The 22,868-nt window shown below is 43.8% G+C and overlaps 1 protein-coding gene across 3 annotated transcripts in view; it reads left to right on the top strand.

Moving 5' to 3' along the window:
- The first annotated feature begins 45 nt into the window (after positions 1 to 45).
- LOC110508033 (Golgi integral membrane protein 4) overlaps positions 46 to 22,868 on the top strand; it is a 36,630-nt gene continuing 13,807 nt past the window's right edge. For 2 of the 3 annotated variants that reach the window (XM_036964984.2, XM_036964983.2), the window contains exons 1-3: positions 46 to 814; positions 21,608 to 21,682; positions 21,806 to 21,855. In XM_036964984.2, the coding sequence (XP_036820879.1) occupies positions 628 to 814; positions 21,608 to 21,682; positions 21,806 to 21,855 (312 nt within the window). In that variant the 5' untranslated portion in view covers positions 46 to 627. The remainder of the gene's footprint in view (positions 815 to 21,607; positions 21,683 to 21,805; positions 21,856 to 22,868) is intronic. The other variant, XM_036964982.2, reaches the window with a different exon arrangement.

Below are 22,868 nucleotides of genomic sequence, written 5' to 3'. Positions count from 1 at the left end.
CCGCCCACACGATCCCAAAATTGTTTGACCGAACCCTACGTGACCAATGAGAAAAGTAAATTCCGTGGAGGGCGGGTAGTTGGCTTTCATTGGGGAATGACTTCCTAAGTAGTTGCTGTTGGGTGGTGTCTTCGCTGCTTAGGTGACACGTAACTAAAGTTAAAGGTGCTGTAAAGGCCTCGGAAATATCTGGATTTTGACTTCTGCTACAGGGCTTGGCAAAGTCTGAACACATTGCACTATTACATCCTATCTGGGTTTGTTTCGGAATAGAGTAGTGCGCATTGTTTCTACATTACCCACATTAACAAAGTCTGCTTCTTATGAAATATCGGAGAGAGTTTGCTGTGTGTAGTGTAGTCAAGCAAAAATCCAAGGAGAAGTAACAACAAACTGGGATTCCTTCGTGGATGTGGCTACACCGTGTTGTGGGCTAAAATGAGTCCAACATCTTCACTAAACTTTCCCCAACTCTAAAGTGTTTCTGCGCCCTCTGTCTAATAATGCTTGGGGACGACTGAAGTGATAAGGGGCTTGAGAGGTAGTAGTATAAAGTTTAGCTGAACTTTCCACAGAAGTGACCGGGAGATTGTTTGTGCAGGCAGCGAGGAGAGGAGCTATTCAACCATGGGGAACGGAGTGTGTTCTCGGAGGCAGCGGAGAATCTTCCAGTCTCTCCTTCTAATCACCGTGGTGTTCGGGATTATTTACGGGGGGATGATATCGTATGAGATGCACAAACAGCTGAAGAGGACAGAGGCGATGGCTGCCAAGTACCAGCAGCATCAGGAGTCGCTCTCGGCGCAGCTTCAAGGTAAACGTTTTCCCCAGCCGACGTTTTAAAAAGATAAGGAGAGAGCAGTTGCGATTTTAGAATTTTTAATCTTGGTGGGGCAAACAAAACAAACACTGTGCATGCCAGCAAATCCACTAACTAACGCAACACTGATGAATAGATCATTTGTGGTATAACGGTGACACATGGTGTCCACAAACTGTTAGGGCCTACATAAAGCTGTCCCAACATCTTACCACTGCTACAACTGGCTATCGGAGCCTTGTCTGGCAGCGAAACAGTTCATTCAGCTTAATTTACTGCCTTTAAAAAATATATATGGCTGATTTATGTGGTTTCTAATGTCAATTGAGATGTACAAAATATGGCATATGCGGGACGACAAGCGGATAAGGGGCAATCTGTAATTTCGATTAAGACATTTAATGAGCGGGCTAGGATGGATGTAGTCATAACTTTGTTTAGCACTTTTGAAATGTACAGTGACAGAATTCAGAACATGGGCCGTTCTTAGTGTTCTCCCTGTACTCCAAGTCAGAACCATAGGATAAATAAACAGGGCATATAAGCAGACATTGAAAGCTCTTACAATATTCGATTATTACATTTCTCTAAAACCGGTTATAGGCTACCACGTCAGAACAGTAGGTGAAATTAAGAGGGGGAAATAGACCAATTTATTAGGGTGAGGCACATGGGTTACTAACAGCTTACTACACAACATACACTTATTACTTTCTTAGCTACAGTATACATATCTCCCTGGAATATTTTTGTAAACATTTTTAGATTGAACCTTTATTTAACTAAGCAAGTCAGTTAAGAACAAATTCTTATTTACAATGACGGCCTACCCCGGCCAAACCAGGACGACGCTGGGCCAATTGTGCGCCACCCTATAGGACTCCCAATCACAGCCGGATGTGATACAGCCTGGATTCGAACCAGGGACTGTAGTTATGCCTATTGCATTGAGATGCAGTGCCTTAGACCGCTGCGTGACTCGGGAGCGAAATTACATATTATTACATAATTTATGCAGCAGCATACAATACATTTTTGGACTCGCCTTGTTATGCTATGCTCACTTGAACAGGAAGGTGGCGCAGCAGTCCTTTGTGGGCAAATTTATGGCAATTGGGAATTTCTCGCATGGAATAGCCTTCATTTCTCAGAACATGAATAGATTGACGAGTTTCAGAAAGTCTTTGTTTCTGGCCATTTTGAGCCTGTAATCGAACCGACAAATGCTGATGCTCCAGATACTCAACTAGTCTAAAGATGGACAGTTTTTTTGCTTCTTTAATCAGAACAACAGTTTTCAGCTGTGCTTACATAATAGCAAAAGGTTTTACTAAGGATCAGTTAGCCTTTTAAAATGATAATCTTGGATTAGCTAACACAACATGCCATTGGAACACAGGGGTGATGGTTGCGGATAATGGGCCTCTGTACACCTATGTAGAAATTCCATTAAAAATCATCCATTTCGAGCTACAATAGTAATTTACAACATTAACAATGTTTACACTGTATTTCTGATCAATTTGTTATTTTAATGGACAAAAAGTGCTTTTCTTTCAAACAAGGACATTTTCTAATTGACCCCAAAGGTTTGAACGGTAGTGTATATATTTTTATTACATTTATTTTAGCTAACAATGTGGGGCTCAAAACAGATGGGTCTCTGCCCCACCTAACCCTGAATGATGGGTCGTCACTGGGAGAGAGGGAGGAGCTCAGGGACTTTATTTTAATTACTTTCTTGGCCTTCTTTACCGATATCTGCTTTTACTAAAATATACAATTGTATCAGTTGCTTTTAAAACAAGTGTCAAAGTTTTTAGCTGTCACAGCGGTGGCTTCTTGTTGACTTAGTTGGCATTGGCTGGCTCAGATAACTGTATTGAGCGTAGAGGTCGACCGATTAATCGGAATGGCCGATTAATTAGGGCCGGTTTCAAGTTTTCATAACAATCGGTAATCTGCATTTTTGGATGCCGATTATGGCCAATTTATATTGCACTCCACGAGGAGACTGCGTGGCAACGCGAGTGCAGGCAGCAAGGAGCCAAGGTAAGTTACGAGCTAGCATTAAACTTATCTTATAAAAAACAATCAATCTTAACATAATCACTAGTTAACTACACATGGTTGATATTACTAGTTTAACTAGCTTGTCCTGCGTTGCATTTAATCAATGCGCTGCCTGAAATTGTGTCACTTCTCTTGCGATCAGTGTAAGCAGAGTCAGTCAATATTTAGTCTTAGGGTTGCCACCTGTTCGATAGAATACGGTACGGTTCCGTATTTCACTGAAAGAATAAATGTTTTGTTTTCGAAATGATAGTTTCAAGATTTGACCATATTAATGACCTAAGGCTCGTATTTCTGTGTGTTAAAATATTATAATTAAAATCTATGATTTGAGATTTGATAGAGCAGTCTGACAGGGCGGTGGTAGGCACCAGCAGGCTCGTAAGCATTCATTCAAACCACACTTTCCTCCGTTGCCAGCAGCTTTTCACAATGCTTGAAGCACAGCAGTGTTTATGACTTCAAGCCTATCAACTCCTGAGATTAGGCTGGCAATACTATAGTGCCTATAAGAACATCCAATAGTCAAAGGTCTATAAAATACAAATGATATAGAGAGAAATAGTCCTATAATAACTACAACCTAAAACTTCTTATCTGGGAATATTGAAGACTCATGTTAAAAGGAACCACCAGCTTTCATATGTTCTCATGTTCTGAGCAAGGAACTGAAACGTTAGCTTTATTACATGGCACATATTGCACTTTTACTTTCTTCTCCAACACTTTGTTTTTGCATTATTTAAACCAAATTGAACACGTTTAATTTATTTGAGACTAAATTTATTTTATTTATGTATTATATTAAGTTAAAATAAGTGTTCATTGTTCCTTCAGTATTGTTGTAATTGTCATTTATTACATATATATATATATATATATATATATATATTAATAAAAAATCGTCCATTTAACTCATCAGCTGAGTTTAGCACACATCAGTCCCCAAGCTAGGCTATAGCCTAGAATAGATATGTACCGGGGCCTAAGAGGTTATTTTGAGTTTGGTCAAGAGGAGTTTCTTGATAAAGGAATAATGGCTCTATAGTAGGACACACACTTGGTGGCCTTAGTGTCCCAAGGCATGCTCTGCACCTCTGGAAACCTCACTTGCCAGCTCAACATCAGACAGGTCACTAGGCTAGCTTCCTAAACACGTAGGTCACTCCTCTACAGTCGGTTTCTCTAAGTAGGCCCTGGCCTTCGGATGATGAAACCACCAATCTGATGTTTGGTTGTACAGTTGTACTTTCTAGGATAGTTCAACATGGACACTGTTCAATTTCCACATACTTTGTTGTATAATTGAGGCACGGCTACACACATGGTTCTTGCTCCATGTTTTACATGTACTGTATGCCTGGTTGGACAGTGAAGTAAGAACACATGGACCATTTCAAATGGATTGGATAGCCCTTCACTCACGTTCTGTCAGGGGGTAACTCACTTCAGCCACCTCACTTTGGTGTGGAGGGGTGATTATGTTCTCTTCACTGTCATTCAATATCTACTCTCTGCTGTTAATAGCCTTAATGTGACCTACAGTATATTTAGAGATGGACTGTTACACAGCCTGTGGGGGAAAATCGATTGACAGTTTTTTTTTTTTTTACAACAGAGCAGCTCTTAACTGATGAACGCTACTAGGGTTTTTGCTGGCCTCAACTCTGCCAACGGCTCTGGTAGCCGAGTTGTACTCAGTAGACTACTCTCTATTTAAAGGTTCTCTACTAGGCATTTAGCAGACACACGCATGTGGAACATTTTACAAGAACTGCATTGAAGTGGGAAGCTAAGTTTTAATCAAAGGGATTTTTTTTTTTATCATTCAGAAATACATTGTTATATTAGGAGCCCTAATCTGAAATGTGATTTTTCTTATGAAACAGCAGAAGGGTGAATGTTGTAGAGACACTAGACAGTGAAACATAAGGACGAGTGTTTAATTTTATATCCCACTGAAAGAGAAAGAGGCCACTGAGGATGGCTCTGGAACTGTCCTAACCTTTCACCCCTCACTCCTATCACATACTCACTCCTGTATGTGTGTGTGGGGGAAATACAAAGGGAGAGAGAAGGATTTTATTGCCATGAGGAGAGAGACCTTGCATGCTCAGTCATCTCTTTGCCTTCACCAGTTGTGTTGGAGGAGGTGGCCATGTCTGGATACCCAGGTGTGGAGTTGTCACCCAGAGGAGAGGGAGCGGCTCAGTTAGGGATACCTGAGAGGGACAGGTGAAGGTGACTCTAAAGACCTCCTGGAGGGCTATGGTGCATAGAGATGATGTAATTGTTATTATACATTATGTAGACGTCAGGGCTCCTCTTTCACCTCGCCATGATAAGACCACTGTGTCCAGAAGTCCTAAAGGCCCTTCCTCTCAGACCAACACCTACCTGGTTTCTCCCCTGGCCAGGTGAGTAGTCGGAGTACGGGGGAATTGTAGCCGACTACACAGGTTCCATCTGCACCTGTAGAATGCCCTGTCTGTTTGAAGATTGAGACCGATCTCACCTGTATAGGGTTGCCCAGGTGAGAGCGTATTGGATAGATGGACTTGAGCCCAGCTCTACCAACCAGAGGTCCAGTCCCTACTGGTCTGTCTCACCTGTATAGGGTTGCTCAGGTGAGTAGAATTACAATGGAGGTGGAACCCAGCCCACCACACACACCTCCCCTCGAGGCCCAAGAGTTCCGGGAGAGGTCTATGAGAGTGTGTGATCTGACTCTGGGCCCAGTTCACTCCAAAGGTCAACTTCATAGTGTGCCTTCTGTTCTCTCTCTCCATACACTTTATCCGCCATAAGGGACTGTATTAACCATTGGGGGACTCACTCTTGTGGGACCTCTGCCATGCTCACTGAGCTGTTATTTTGGGTGCTTTTAAGGTATAGTGTAAATGACGGGAAATTCCACATTAACAGAATTACTCTTTGACTCATTTTTGTTTTTTCGCTTTAAAATCTATGCCAAACAAAAACCATTAATTTCAAAGTTTAACAAACTATACAACTCTATGCACAAGGACTACTTTTAACCATTTTCACCAAAACATGTCCAAAATGAATTTAAAGCTGCGCTATGCAGAAATCGCTCCGCCATTTCCTGTTTGCAAAAATTCTAATAGTTTGCCTAATTTCAGTTTGACAAAACAATCAACTATAGTGTATTGAACCATTGTACCATCTGAACTACTGTGACGTCTTTTCCACAAATATTTTCAGCTGTTTGAAGCGGGTGTAGAAAACCCTTAACAGGATTGGCCCCTTTTAAAAAAAATAAAAAATGTTAGCCTAAAATGTCATACTCAAATCTAACTTCCTGTAGCTCAGGACCTGAAGCAAGGATGTGCATATTCTTGATACCATTTGAAAGGAAACACTTTGAAGTTTGTGGGAGAATTGTAGGAGAATATAACACGTTAGATCTGGTAAAAGATTAGATCTGGTAAAAGATTAGATCTGGTAAAAGATAATACAAAGAAAAAAACATGTGATTTATTTGAATTTTCCCCCCCATCGTGAAAGGCAAGAGAAAGGCCATTATCTGACTTTGGACTCTAAGCGCACTTTAGATTTTGGCCACTAGAAGGCAGCAGTGTATGTGCAAAGTTTTAGACTGATCCAATCAACCATTGTATTTACAGTGCCTTGCGAAAGTATTCGGCCCTCTTGAACTTTGCGACCTTTTGCCACATTTCAGGCTTCAAACATAAAGATATAAAACTGTATTTTTTTGTGAAGAATCAACAACAAGTGGGACACAATCATGAAGTGGAACGACATTTATTGGATATTTCAAACTTTTTTAACAAATCAAAAACTGAAAAATTGGGCGTGCAAAATTATTCAGCCCCTTTACTTTCAGTGCAGCAAACTCTCTCCAGAAGTTCAGTGAGGATCTCTGAATGATCCAATGTTGACCTAAATGACTAATGATGATAAATACAATCCGCCTGTGTGTAATCAAGTCTCTGTATAAATGCACCTGCACTGTGATAGTCTCAGAGGTCCGTTAAAAGCGCAGAGAGCATCATGAAGAACAAGGAACACACCAGGCAGGTCCGAGATACTGTTGTGAAGAAGTTTAAAGTTACAAAAAGATTTCCCAAGCTTTAAACATCCCAAGGAGCACTGTGCAAGCGATAACATTGAAATGGAAGGAGTATCAGACCACTGCAAATCTACCAAGACCTGGCCGTCCCTCTAAACTTTCAGCTCATACAAGGAGAAGACTGATCAGAGATGCAGCCAAGAGGCCCATGATCACTCTGGATGAACTGCAGAGATCTACAGCTGAGGTGGGAGACTCTGTCCATAGGACAACAATCAGTCGTATATTGCACAAATCTGGCCTTTATGGAAGAGTGGCAAGAAGAAAGCCATTTCTTAAAGATATCCATAAAAAGTGTCATTTAAAGTTTGCCACAAGCCACCTGGGAGACACACCAAACATGTGGAAGGAGGTGCTCTGGTCAGATGAAACCAAAATTGAACTTTCTGGCAACAATGCAAAACGTTATGTTTGGCGTAAAAGCAACACAGCTCACACCATCCCCACTGTCAAACATGGTGGTGGCAGCATCATGGTTTGGGCCTGCTTTTCTTCAGCAGGGACAGGGAAGATGGTTAAAATTGATGGGAAGATGGATGGAGCCAAATACAGGACCATTCTGGAAGAAAACCTGATGGAGTCTGCTAAAGACCTGAGACTGGGACGGAGATTTATTTTCCAACAAGACAATGATCCAAAACATAAAGCAAAATCTACAATGGAATGGTTCAATAATAAACATATCCAGGTGTTAGAATGGCCAAGTCAAAGTCCAGACCTGAATCCAATCGAGAATCTGTGGAAAGAACTGAAAACTGCTGTTCACAAATGCTCTCCATCCAACCTCACTGAGCTCGAGCTGTTTTGCAAGGAGGAATGGGAACATTTTTTAGTCTCTCGATGTGCAAAACTGATAGAGACATACCCCAAGCGACTTACAGCTGTAATCGCAGCAAAAGGTGGCGCTACAAAGTATTAACTTAAGGGGGCTGAATAATTTTGCACGCCCAATTTTTCAGTTTTTGATTTGTTAAAAAAGTTTGAAATATCCAATAAATGTCGTTCCACTTCATGATTGTGTCCCACTTGTTGTTGATTCTTCACAAAAAAATACAGTTTTATATCTTTATGTTTGAAGCCTGAAATGTGGCAAAAGGTCGCAAAGTTCAAGGGGGCCGAATACTTTCGCAAGGCACTGTATCTTCAAAATGTTGTTTTGAGTCTGCCAAAATATGCATAATTGGTCTGTGCAGATCCTGAACTTTGGTGACTGATTACGGTAAAATCTCTCTCAGGGTTTTATGCAACCACATATTTAAAAAACTATTTTATATCTCTGCTCCGAATTAAGATTAAAAGATGCCTGCATAAAGAATGGGGTGTCGGCTATGATATGACACATTGACTGTTGAAAAATCTATTTTGCTTATCAAACTACAGTAAGTGAAGTGGATTTACACCCGGTAACGGAATTACAGTAACGGAATTACAACTTGGGTCCCTGATCTGTACCGCACAGAAATTCATAATTACGGATGTTTCACAAGTTTGGACATCACAGTGCGGCACAGTTGAGTAGAGTGCAGTACAATACAGCTGAGCACAGGGTACAATGTACTGTACTGTATTGGACTGTACTGGACTGTACTGTACTGTATTGGACTGTACTCTACTGGACTGTATTGGACTGTACTGTATTGGACTGTGCTCTACTCTACTGTATTGGACTGTACTGTACTGCATTGGACTGTACTCTACTGTATTGGACTGTACTCTACTGTATTGGACTGTACTCTACTGGACTGTACTGTATTGGACTGTGCTCTACTCTACTGGACTGTATTGTACTGGACTGTACTGTATTGTACTCTACTCACTGTACTGAAGGGAGGACAGTAGCAGGTGAACCGACTGTACTGTACTGTACTGTACTCACTGTACTGAAGGGAGGACAGTAGCAGGTGAACCAACTGGACTGTACTGTACTCTACTCACTGTACTGAATGGAGGACAGTGCAGGTAAACCAACTGGACTGTACTGTACTCTACTCACTGTACTGAATGGAGGACAGTAGCAGGTGAACCTACTGTACTGTACTCTCTGTACTGAATGGAGGACAGTAGCAGGTGAACCTACTGTACTGTACTGTACTCACTGTACTGAAGGGAGGACAGTAGCAGGTGAACCGACTGTACTGTACTGTACTGTACTCACTGCACTGAAGGGAGGACAATAGCAGGTGAACCAACTGGACTGGACTGTACTGTACTCTACTCACTGTACTGAATGGAGGACAGTAGCAGGTGAACCAACTGGACTGTACTGTACTGTACTCTACTCACTGTACTGAATGGAGGACAGTAGCAGGTGAACCTACTGTACTGTACTGTACTCACTGTACTGAAGGGAGGACAGTAGCAGGTGAACCAACTGGACTGTACTGTACTCACTGTACTGAAGGGAGGACAGTAGCAGGTGAACCAACTGGACTGTACTGTACTGTACTCACTGTACTGAAGGGAGGACAGTAGCAGGTGAACCAACTGGACTGTACTGTACTGTACTCTACTCACTGTACTGAATGGAGGACAGTAGCAGGTGAACCTACTGTACTGTACTCACTGTACTGAAGGGAGGACAGTAGCAGGTGAACCTACTGTACTGTACTGTACTCACTGTACTGAAGGGAGGACAGTAGCAGGTGAACCGACTGAACTGTACTGTACTCTACTCACTGTACTGAATGGAGGACAGTAGCAGGGGAACCGACTGAACTGTACTGTACTCTACTCACTGTACTGATTGGAGGACAGTAGCAGGTGAACCTACTGTACTGTACTGTACTCACTGTACTGAATGGAGGACAGTAGCAGGTGAACCTACTGTACTGTACTGTACTCACTGTACTGAAGGGAGGACAGTAGCAGGTGAACCAACTGGACTGTACTGTACTGTGCTCACTGTACTGAAGGGAGGACAGTAGCAGGTGAACCAACTGGACTGTACTGTACTCACTGTACTGAAGGGAGGACAGTAGCAGGTGAACCAACTGGACTGTACTGTACTCTACTCACTGTACTGAAGGGAGGACAGTAGCAGGTGAACCAACTGTACTGTACTGTACTCTACTCACTGTACTGAAGGGAGGACCGTAGCAGGTGAACCAACTGGACTGTACTGTACTGTACTCACTGTACTGAAGGGAGGACAGTAGCAGGTGAACCGACTGGACTGTACTGTACTCACTGTACTGAATGGAGGACAGTAGCAGGTGAACCAACTGGACTGTACTGTACTGTACTCACTGTACTGAAGGGAGGACAGTAGCAGGTGAACTAACTGGACTGTACTGTACTGTACTCGCTGTACTGAAGGGAGGACAGTAGCAGGTGAACCAACTGGACTGTACTCTACTCACTGTACTGAAGGGAGGACAGTAGCAGGTGAACCTACTGTACTGTACTGTACTCACTGTACTGAAGGGAGGACCGTAGCAGGTGAACCAACTGGACTGTACTCTACTCACTGTACTGAATGGAGGACAGTAGCAGGTGAACCTACTGTACTGTACTGTACTCACTGTACTGAATGGAGGACAGTAGCAAGTGAACCAACTGGACTGTACTGTATTGTTCTCTACTCACTGTACTGAAGGGAGGACAGTAGCAGGTGAACCAACTGTGGACTGTACTGTACTGTACTCTACTCACTGTACTGAAGGGAGGACAGTAGCAGGTGAACCAACTGGACTGTACTGTACTCTACTCACTGTACTGAAGGGAGGACAGTAGCAGGTGAACCGACTGGACTGTACTGTATTGTACTCTACTCACTGTACTGAATGGAGGACAGTAGCAGGTGAACCAACTGGACTGTACTGTACTGTACTCTACTCACTGTACTGAAGGGAGGACAGTAGCAAGTGAACCAACTGGACTGTACTGTACTGTACTCACTGTACTGAAGGGAGGACAGTAGCAGGTGAACCAACTGGACTGTACTGTACTCTACTCACTGTACTGAATGGAGGACAGTAGCAGGTGAACCAACTGGACTGTACTGTACTGTACTCACTGTACTGAAGGGAGGACAGTAGCAGGTGAACCAACTGGACTGTACTGTACTCTACTCACTGTACTGAAGGGAGGACAGTAGCAGGTGAACCAACTGGACTGTACTGTACTCTACTCACTGTACTGAAGGGGGGACAGTAGCAAGTGAACCAACTGGACTGTACTGTATTGTTCTCTACTCACTGTACTGAAGGGGGGACAGTAGCAGGTGAACCGACTGTACTGTACTCACTGTACTGAAGGGGGGACAGTAGCAGGTGAACCAACTGGACTGTACTGTACTCTACTCACTGTACTGAAGGGAGGACAGTAGCAGGTCACCCAACTGGACTGTACTGTACTGTACTCTACTCACTGTACTGAATGGAGGACAGTAGCAGGTGAACCAACTGGACTGTACTGTACTCTACTCACTGTACTGAAGGGGGGACAGTAGCAAGTGAACCAACTGGACTGTACTGTACTCACTGTACTGAAGGGGGGACAGTAGCAGGTGAACCAACTGGACTGTACTGTACTCTACTCACTGTACTGAAGGGAGGACAGTAGCAGGTGAACCAACTGGACTGTACTGTACTGTACTCTACTCACTGTACTGAATGGAGGACAGTAGCAGGTGAACCAACTGGACTGTACTGTACTCTACTCACTGTACTGAATGGAGGACAGTAGCAGGTGAACCAACTGGACTGTACTGTACTCTACTCACTGTACTGAATGGAGGACAGTAGCAGGTGAACCAACTGGACTGTACTGTACTGTACTCTACTCACTGTACTGAAGGGAGGACAGTAGCAGGTGAACCAACTGGACTGTACTGTACTCTACTCACTGTACTGAAGGGGGGACAGTAGCAAGTGAACCAACTGGACTGGACTGTACTGTACTCACTGTACTGAAGGGAGGACAGTAGCAGGTGAACCAACTGTACTGTACTCTACTCACTGTACTGAAGGGGGGACAGTAGCAAGTGAACCAACTGGACTGTATTGTACTCTACTCACTGTACTGAAGGGAGGACAGTAGCAGGTGAACCAACTGGACTGTATTGTACTCTACTCACTGTACTGAATGGAGGACAGTAGCAGGTGAACCAACTGGACTGTACTGTATTGTACTCTACTCACTGTACTGAATGGAGGACAGTAGCAGGTGAACCAACTGGACTGTACTGTACTCTACTCACTGTACTGAAGGGAGGACAGTAGCAGGTGAACCAACTGGGCTGTACTGTACTGTACTCTACTCACTGTACTGAAGGGAGGACAGTAGCAGGTGAACCAACTGGACTGTACTGTACTGTACTCTACTCACTGTACTGAATGGAGGACAGTAGCAGGTGAACTGACTGGACTGTACTGTATTGTACTCTACTCACTGTACTGAAGGGGGGACAGTAGCAAGTGAACCAACTGGACTGTACTGTACTGTACTCTACTCACTGTACTGAAGGGAGGACAGTATCAAGTGAACCAACTGGACTGTACTGTACTCTACTCACTGTACTGAAGGGAGGACAGTAGCAGGTGAACCAACTGGACTGTACTGTACTGTACTGTACTCACTGTACTGAATGGAGGACAGTAGCAGGTGAACCAACTGTACTGTACTCACTGTACTGAATGGAGGACAGTAGCAGGTGAACCAACTGGACTGTACTGTACTGTACTCTACTCACTGTACTGAAGGGAGGACAGTAGCAGGTGAACCAACTGGGCTGTACTGTACTGTACTCTACTCACTGTACTGAAGGGAGGACAGTAGCAGGTGAACCAACTGGACTGTACTGTACTGTACTCTACTCACTGTACTGAAGGGAGGACAGTAGCAGGTGAACTGACTGGACTGTACTGTATTGTACTCTACTCACTGTACTGAAGGGGGGACAGTAGCAAGTGAACCAACTGGACTGTACTGTACTGTACTCTACTCACTGTACTGAAGGGAGGACAGTATCAAGTGAACCAACTGGACTGTACTGTACTCTACTCACTGTACTGAAGGGAGGACAGTAGCAGGTGAACCAACTGGACTGTACTGTACTGTACTCACTGTACTGAATGGAGGACAGTAGCAGGTGAACCAACTGTACTGTACTCACTGTACTGAATGGAGGACAGTAGCAGGTGAACCAACTGTACTGTACTCACTGTACTGAATGGAGGACAGTAGCAGGTGAACCGACTGTACTGTACTGTACTGTACTCACTGTACTGAAGGGAGGACAGTAGCAGGTGAACCAACTGGACTGTACTGTACTGTACTCTACTCACTGTACTGAATGGAGGACAGTAGCAGGTGAACCAACTGGACTACTGTACTGTACTGTACTCTACTCACTGTACTGAAGGGAGGACAGTAGCAGGTGAACCAACTGGACTGTATTGTACTCTACTCACTGTACTGAATGGAGGACAGTAGCAGGTGAACCAACTGGACTGTACTGTACTGTACTCTACTCACTGTACTGAATGGAGGACAGTAGCAGGTGAACCAACTGGACTGTACTGTACTCTACTCACTGTACTGAAGGGGGGACAGTAGCAAGTGAACCAACTGGACTGGACTGTACTGTACTCACTGTACTGAAGGGAGGACAGTAGCAGGTGAACCAACTGGACTGTACTGTACTCTACTCACTGTACTGAATGGAGGACAGTAGCAGGTGAACCAACTGGACTGTACTGTACTCTACTCTACTCACTGTACTGAATGGAGGACAGTAGCAGGTCACCCAACTGGACTGTACTGTACTCTACTCTACTCACTGTACTGAATGGAGGACAGTAGCAGGTGAACCAACTGGACTGTACTGTACTGTACTCACTGTACTGAATGGAGGACAGTAGCAGGTGAACCAACTGGACTGTACTGTACTGTACTCGCTGTACTGAAGGGAGGACAGTAGCAGGTGAACCAACTGGACTGTACTGTACTGTACTCACTGTACTGAATGGAGGACAGTAGCAGGTCACCCAACTGTTTTGTGACTTATGATTTCCCATTGTAGCCATCCAGTTGCAGTAATTCACTTACAAGATTGGTAACTCAGTTACAAGATTTAATTAATAAACACAATTGATATCAGTAAAATCACAAACTAAAATCACAAACCATTACTTGTTACTTCTGTTTTTACTTTTATTTAACTAGGCATGTCAGCTAAGGCAGAACGTTCAGGGGCAGAACATCAGCTCGGGGGTTTGAACTTGCAACCTTCCAGTTACTAGTCCAACGCTCTAACCACTAGGCTACCCTGCTGCCCCACTGTTAAGCAAGGGGGAAAAAATGTTAAAATACCTTCCAGATAAGTGGGTTTTTTGGTAACGGGATTAAGAGGCAATATTTCTTAGATTTACAGACGGTAAACAATTTATCCAAAACAAATGATGTTGATATTAGTTGGCAGGGGTCTTTATGTCAACATGATTGTGTTTTTAATGTATTTCTGAAACCTTTAAGACTTTTTCTGGTAGATGTTGTCGAAGACCCCTTTCCCATCTGTTTATCCATTAAATCAAAGCCTTTATGCCTCATTTTTAAGATGGAACGTTTTAGAAACATTTATATTTGCCTTTAATTTGCCTTTAATTTCCCCAAAGTATAAACTCTTAGCTTTAACTTGACACCCAATTTGAAATCATCCTATGAACTTCCCATGTTGGTGCTCATGGCTCCTTTTACATGGACATGCCTTGAAGCTGCTGAGATTGAGACCTGGGAAACGGTTGTTTTTTCCTGGTTCAACAGGGCTTTCACTTGATTTGTTCCTTGAACAACATGGCTTTCTCTGGGTTTGAACACTTGACTCACTGTTGTTCTAGACTTGATTCAGTGCCTCTCCCTCTCCGCCTTGCCCCCCCTTCCCCTTTGTCAGCCCCCCTTCCCCTTTGTCAGCCTCTCTTCCCCTTTGTCAGCCCCTCTTCCCCTTTGTCAGCCCCTCTTCCCCTTTGTCAGCCCCTCTTCCCCTTTGTCAGCCCCTCTTCCCCTTTGTCAGCCCCTCTTCCCCTTTGTCAGCCCCTCTTCCCCTTTGTCAGCCCCTCTTCTCCTTTGTCAGCCCCTCTTCCCCTTTGTCAGCCTCTCTTCCCCTTTGTCAGCCTCTCTTCCCCTTTGTCAGCCTCTCTTCCCCTTTGTCAGCCTCTCTTCCCCTTTGTCAGCCTCTCTTCCCCTTTGTCAGCCTCTCTTCCCCTTTGTCAGCCTCTCTTCCCCTTTGTCAGCCTCTCTTCCCCTTTGTCAGCCTCTCTTCCCCTTTGTCAGCCTCTCTTCCCCTTTGTCAGCCTCTCTTCCCCTTTGTCAGCCTCTCTTCCCCTTTGTCAGCCTCTCTTCCCCTTTGTCAGCCTCTCTTCCCCTTTGTCAGCCTCCCTTCCCCTTTGTCAGCCTCCCTTCCCCTTTGTCAGCCTCCCTTCCCCTTTGTCAGCCCCTCTTCCCCTTTGTCAGCCCCTCTTCCCCTTTGTCAGCCTCTACTCTCCCTACCTCTTTCACCTACCTCTCTCTTCTGTCTCCCAGTAGTGTGAGTTTTTTCTTCACAGTTTGACTCCTGACTTCTCCTCAATCTATTGAACACTGACTGGCTTGACAGACAGAGATGCGTGGCCTAACTGAAGAGAGATCACTGAGAAAGGAACACAGTGGAGCTGTAAAGCTCAGACTGCTCTCTCATGTCTCTGTTTTGGTCTCTTGTAAAGGATGGTCCCAGTCTATGGGTATCTCTCAATAGTCTAACCTTTCTTCCTCTCTTCATTTCCTTCACCCACACTAATCTGAGAAGAGGACAGGTGAAAGTACAGGTAGGCTGCCATATTGCTTCCACTCCCCTTGTGTCCAGTGTCCGTATTGAGATGTAGCCTACCCAGAGTGTATGTTGTGGAATTTAACCCTAGCATTAAAGGGAGTTAGAAGCACTGTTGCTCTGTTTAATAAGTACACACTGTAAACCTGTGATGTTGTATAATGAATGTATAATAGGTCTTTGTTAAGCTGCCTATTGTAATCAAGCCACTGTAAAGGCACTCTGATAACAGTAAAGGCGCTCTGATAAGGAAAGGGGACACCTAGTCAGTTGTACAACTTAATGCATTCAACTGAAATGTGTCAGTACCTGTAAGGAAAAGTTGAATCTGCTGCTCAGATTTTCCAGGTGGTATTACAGGGATATTTTCCTTGGGTTTTCATGGTGTCACTCTAACCCTTTAAAGTCTGGGGAAACACAATGGCCAGGTATTCTGCCACACATTGTTTATGGCCAAATAGCATTCCAGTTTGCTCAGATTTTTGGTTAATTATCTCTCTCTCTTGCTATATATGTATATGTGTGTGTGTGTGTGTACAGTGGGGCAAAAAAGTATTTAGTCAGCCACCAATGGGGCAAGTTCGCCCACTTAAAAAGATGAGAGGCCTGTAATTTTCATCATAGGTACACTTCAACTATGACAGACAAAATGAGAAAAAAAATTCCAGAAAATCACATTGTAGGATTTTTTATGAATTTATTTACAAATTATGGTGGAAAATAATTATTTGGTCAATAACAAAAGTTTATCTCAATACTTTGTTATATACCCTTTGTTGGCAATGACAGAGGTCAAATGTTTTCTGTAAGTCTTCACAAGGTTTTCACACACTGTTTCTGGTATTTTGGCCCATTACTCCATGCAGATCTCCTCTAGAGCAGTGATGTTTTGGGGATGTTGCTGGGCAACACGGACTTTCAACTCCCTCCAAAGATTTTCTATGGGGTTGAGATCTGGAGACTGGCTAGGCCACTCCAGGACCTTGAAATTCTAATTACAAAGCCACTCCTTCGTTGCCCGGGCGGTGTGTTTGGGATCATTGTCATGCTGAAAGACCCAGCCACGTTGCATCTTCAATGCCCTTGCTGATGGAAGGAGATTTTCACTCAAAATCTCACGATACATGGCCCCATTCATTCTTTCCTTTACACGGATCAGTCGTCCTGGTCCCTTTGCAGAAAAACAGCCCCAAAGCATGATGTTTCCACCCCCATGCTTCACAGTAGGTATGGTGTTCTTTGGATGCAACTCAGCATTCTTTGTCCTCCAAACACGACGAGTTGAGTTTTAACCAAAAAGTTATATTTTGGTTTCATCTGACCATATGACATTCTCCCAATCTTCTTCTGGATCTTCCAAATGCTCTCTAGCAAACTTCAGACGGGCCTGGACATGTACTGGCTTAAGCGGGGGGGACACGTCTGGCACTGCAGGATTTGAGTCCCTGGCGGCATAGTGTGTTACTGATGGTAGGCTTTGTTACTTTGGTCCCAGCTCTCTGCAGGTCACTCACTAGGTCCCACCGTGTGGTTCTGGGATTTTTGATCACCGTTCTTGTGATCATTTTGACCCCACGGGGGGAGATCTTGCGTGGAGCCCCAGATCGAGTGAGATTCAGTGGTCTTGTATGTCTTCCATTTCCTAATAATTGCTCCCACAGTGGATTTCTTCAAACCAAGCTGCTTATCTATTGCAGATTCAGTCTTCCCAGCCTGGTGCAGGTCTACAATTTTGTTTCTGGTGTCCTTTGACAGCTCTTTGGTCTTGGCCATAGTGGAGTTTGGAGTGTGACTGTTTGAGGTTGTTGGCAGGTGTCTTTTATACTGATAACAAGTTCAAACAGGTGCCATTAATACAGGTAACGAGTTGAGGACAGAGGAGCCTCTTAAAGAAGTTACAGGTCTGTGAGAGACAGAAATCTTGCTTGTAGGTGACCAAATACTTATTTTCCACCATGATTTGCAAATAAATTCATAAAAAATCCTACAATGTGATTTTCTGGATTTTTTTTTTCTCATTTTGTCTGTCATAGTTGAAGTGTACCTATGATAAATTACAGGCCTCTCTCTCTTTTTTAAGTGGGAGAACTTGCACAATTGGTGGCTGACTAAATACTTGTTTGCCCCACTGTATGTATATTTATATACACACATACACACACTACCGTTCAAAAGTTTGGGGTCACTTACAAATGTCCTTGTTTTTGAAAGAAAAGCAATTTTTTGTCCATTAAAATAACATTAAATTGATCAGAAATGCAGTGTAAACATTTTTAATGTTGTAAATGACTATTGTAGCTGGAAACAGCAGATTTAAAAAAAATGGAATACATTGGCGTAGAAGACAGGCAGATTTTTTATGGAATATCTACATAGGCGTATAGAGGCCCATTATCAACAACCATCATTCCTGTGTTCCAATGGCATGTTGTGTTAGCCTTTTAAAATGATAATCTTGGATTAGCTAACTGATTCTTAGAAAACCCTTTTGCAATTATGTTAGCACAGCTGAAAACTGTTGTACTGATTTAAAGAAGCAAAAAAACTGGCCTCCTTTAGACTAGTTGAGTATCTGGAGCATCAGCATTTGTGGGTTCGATTACAGGCTCAAAATGGCCAGAAACAAAGACTTTCTTCTAAAACTCGTCAGTCTATACTTGTTCTGAGAAATGAAGGCTATTCCATGTGAGAAATTGTCAAGAATCTGAAGATGTGTGTACTACTCCCTTCAGAACAGCGCAAACTGGCCCTAACCATAATAGAAAGAGTGGGAGGCCCCGGTGCACTGAGCAAGAGGACAGGTACATTGGTGTCTAGTTTGAGAAACAGATGCCTCACAAGTCCTCAACTGGCAGCTTCATTAAATAGTACCCGCAAAGCACCAGTCTCAACGTCAACATTGAAGAGGCGACTCCGGGATGCTGGCCTTCTAGGCCTGTATAGGACTATTTCCCTCTATACCATTTGTATTTAATTAACCGTTGACCATTGGTGGCTGTTCTTATAGGCACTTTAGTATTGCCAGTGTAACAGTATAGCTTCCGTCCCTCTCCTCCCTGGGCTCCGAACCAGCAACACAACGACAACAGCCACCACATCGAAGCAACGTTACCCATGGAAAGCAAGGGAAACAACCACCCCAAGGCTCAGAGCGAGTAGTGCGCGCTAGCTAGCCAGCCATTTCACTTTGGTTACACCAGCCTCATCTCGGGAGTTGATAGGCTTGAAGTCATAAACGGCGCAATGCTTGACGCACAACGAAGAGCTGCTGGCAAAACACACGACAGTACTGTTTGAATGAATGTTTACGCGCCTGCTTCTGACTACTACCGCTCAGATACTTGTATGCTCAGTCAGATTATATGCAACGCAGGACATGCTAGATAATATCTAGTAATATCATCAACCATGTGTTAACTAGTGATTATGAAGAAAATGGTTTTTTATAAGATAAGTTTAATGCTAGCTAGCAACATACCTTGGCTTACTGCATTTGCGTAACAGGTGTAACAGTCTCCTTGTGGAGTGCAACGAGCGAGAGGCAGGTCGTTATTGCGTTGGACTAGTTAACTGTAAGGTTGCAAGATTGGATCCCTCGAGCTGACAAGGTGAAAATCTGTCGTTCTGCTCCTGAACAAGGCAGTTAACCCACCGTTTCTAGGCTGTCATTGAAAATAAGAATGTGTTCTTAACTGACTCGCCAAGTTAAATAAAGATTAAATAAAGGTGTAAAAAAATATATATAATTATTAATTATAATCGGTGCCCAAAATGACCAATTTCTGATTGTTATGAAAACTTGAAATCGGCGCTAATTAATCGGCCATTCCGATTAATCAGTCGACCTCTACTCCAGAGTACAGGCCTTGGTGTAATGCTCATTCCCTTGACGATAAAGGCGAATCCGACCATCAAATTCCGTGACACGTCAGTGAAGAGCACTTCTTGCCAGTCCTGTCTGGTCCAGCGATGGTGGGTTTGTGATCATAGGCGACGTTGTTGCCGGTGATGTCTGGTGAGGACCTGCCTTACAACAGGCCTACAAGCCCTCAGTCCAGCCCCTCTCAGCCTATTGAGGACAGTCTGAGCACTGATGGAGGGATTGTGCGTTCCTGGTGTAACTCGGGTAGTTGTTGTTGCCATCCTGTACCTGTCCCGCAGGTGTGATGTTCGGATGTACTGATTCTGTGTAGGTGTTGTTACACGTGGTCTTCCACTGCGAGGACGATCAGCTGTCCGTCCTGTCTCCCTGTAGCACTGTGTTAGGCGTCTCACAGTACGGACATTGCAATTTATTGCCCTGGCCACATCTGCAGTCCTCATGCCTCCTCGCAGCATGCCTAAGGCACATTCATGAAGATGAGCATGGACCCTGGACATCTTTCTTTTGGTGTTTTTCAGAGTCAGTAGAAAGGCCTCTTTAGTGTCCTAAGTTTTCATAACTGTGACCTTAATTGCCTACCGTCTGTAAGCTGTTAGTGTCTTAACGACCGTTCCATGTGCATGTTCATCAGTTGTTTATGGTTCATTGAACAAGCATGGGAAACCGTTTTAAACCTTTTACAATGAAGATCTGTGAAGTTATTTGGATTTTTACAAATTATCTTTTAAAGACAGGGTCCTGAAAAAGGTCAGTTTCTTTTTTTTGCTGAGTGTGTGTGTGTGAGAGAGCTCTGTGACGACATACTGTGGAGTTCCACACCTGACCTTCAATCAACAATGGCAATGCCAGAATACACATTCTGAACCAATACTGAACACGCTCACTCATTCAGACGCAGCAAAGGATCTGTTTGCTTGTTCTAAGCCATTTTTGTGTGTTTTTAAATCTAAATGTTTGTATCATAGACGTCTTTCTGTTTAGCTTCAACTCCAGATGGCTCTGGGAGAACAACCTAGCACATTAACACTGTTTTCTGTTTCCCCCTGTCTTTTTCCTCCCTTCTCTCTTTCCCTCTCTCTTTCTCCTCCCTTCTCTCTTTCCCTCTCTCTTTCTCCTCCCTTCTCTCTTTCCCTCTCTCTTTCTCCCTCCCTTCTCTCTCTTTCTCCCTCCCTTCTCTCTCTTTCTCCCTCCCTTCTCTCTCTTTCTCCCTCCCTTCTCTCTCTTTCTCCCTCCCTTCTCTCTCTTTCTCCCTCCCTTCTCTCTCTTTCTCCCTCTCTTTCTCCCTCCCTTCTCTCTTTCTCCCTGTCTTTCTCCCTCCCTTCTCGCTCTTTCTCCCTCCCTTCTCGCTCTTTCTCCCTCCCTTCTCTCTTTCTCCCTCCCTTCTCTCTCTTTCTCCCTCCCTTCTCTCTCTTTCTCCCTCTCTTTCTCCCTCCCTTCTCTCTTTCTCCCTGTCTTTCTCCCTCCCTTCTCGCTCTTTCTCCCTCCCTTCTCGCTCTTTCTCCCTCCCTTCTCTCTTTCTCCCTCCCTTCTCTCTCTTTCTCCCTCCCTTCTCTCTCTTTCTCCCTCCCTTCTCTCTTTCTCCCTGTCTTTCTCCCTCCCTTCTCGCTCTTTCTCCCTCCCTTCTCTCTTTCTCCCTCCCTTCTCTCTCTTTCTCCCTCCCTTCTCTCTCTTTCTCCCTCTCTTTCTCCCTCCCTTCTCTCTTTCTCCCTGTCTTTCTCCCTCCCTTCTCGCTCTTTCTCCCTCCCTTCTCGCTCTTTCTCCCTCCCTTCTCTCTTTCTCCCTCCCTTCTCTCTCTTTCTCCCTCCCTTCTCTCTCTTTCTCCCTCCCTTCTCTCTCTTTCCCTCTCTTTCTCCCACCCTTCTCTCTTTCCCTCTCTTTCTCCCTCCCTTCTCTCTCTTTCCCTCTCTTTCTCAGTGGTGTATGAGCATCGCTCGCGTCTAGAGAAGTCTCTGCAGAAGGAACGTCTGGAGCACAAGAAGGCCAAAGAGGGTGAGGGAGACAAAACGGCAGCCAATAGAATATACATTACTACATGAAGTACTTTAATTCTCAATTTTACACTCTTTACAACCATGTTGATTCCATCATGTCTTCCCCTTTTGTCTCCAACAGATTATCAGGTGTTTAAACTTGAAGCCCAACAGTCACTGAACAAGGAGAAGGTAGGCCTGAGTCCCCAACTCTAGTAGTCGAGATGGAAAGTTATGCAGTTAAATTCAGCATTAATGTGCCCATCTGTTTAGTGGGACTGTTAAATGATTCTGTCTGACTGCCAACATCTCTCCAGACTGAGGAGCAGTTGTATTCCAATGGTTTTATTAGGTCAGCGGCACTGATGTCACTTTCTGCTGTGGGCTGAAATGCCTCTGATTTGGTTGGGGGATGTTATTCATAATATTATAGGAGGAGTGGAGACAGGCATTGTAAATATTGTTGATATTATAGGAGGAGTGGAGACGGGGATTGTAAATGTTGTTGATATTATAGGAGGAGTGGAGACGGGGATTGTAAATGTTGTTGATATTATAGGAGGAGTGGAGACGGGGATTGTAAATGTTGTTGATATTAAAGGAGTGGAGACGGGGATTATAAATGTTGTTGATATTAAAGGAGGACTGGAGACAGGGATTGTAAATGTTGATATTAAAGGAGGACTGGAGACAGGGATTGTAAATGTTGTTGATATTAAAGGAGGAGTGGAGACAGGGATTGTAAATGTTGTTGATATTAAAGGAGGAGTGGAGACGGATTGTAAATGTTGTTGATATTATAGGAGGAGTGGAGACGGGGATTGTAAATGTTGATATTAAAGGAGGAGTGGAGACGGGGATTGTAAATGTTGTTGATATTAAAGGAGGAGTGGAGACGGGGATTGTAAATGTTGTTGATATTAAAGGAGGACTGGAGACAGGGATTGTAAATGTTGATATTAAAGGAGGACTGGAGACAGGGATTGTAAATGTTGTTGATATTAAAGGAGGAGTGGAGACAGGGATTGTAAATGTTGTTGATATTAAAGGAGGAGTGGAGACGGATTGTAAATGTTGTTGATATTATAGGAGGAGTGGAGACGGGGATTGTAAATGTTGATATTAAAGGAGGAGTGGAGACGGGGATTGTAAATGTTGTTGATATTAAAGGAGGAGTGGAGACGGGGATTGTAAATGTTGTTGAT

The sequence above is a fragment of the Oncorhynchus mykiss genome, chromosome 27, assembly GCF_057628025.1.
Source record: "Oncorhynchus mykiss isolate SJ-2025 chromosome 27, ASM5762802v1, whole genome shotgun sequence".
NCBI classification, from domain to species: Eukaryota; Metazoa; Chordata; class Actinopteri; order Salmoniformes; family Salmonidae; genus Oncorhynchus; species Oncorhynchus mykiss.
Note: the sequence above shows the minus strand (reverse complement) of the source record. Positions and strands in the feature narration are given on the sequence as shown.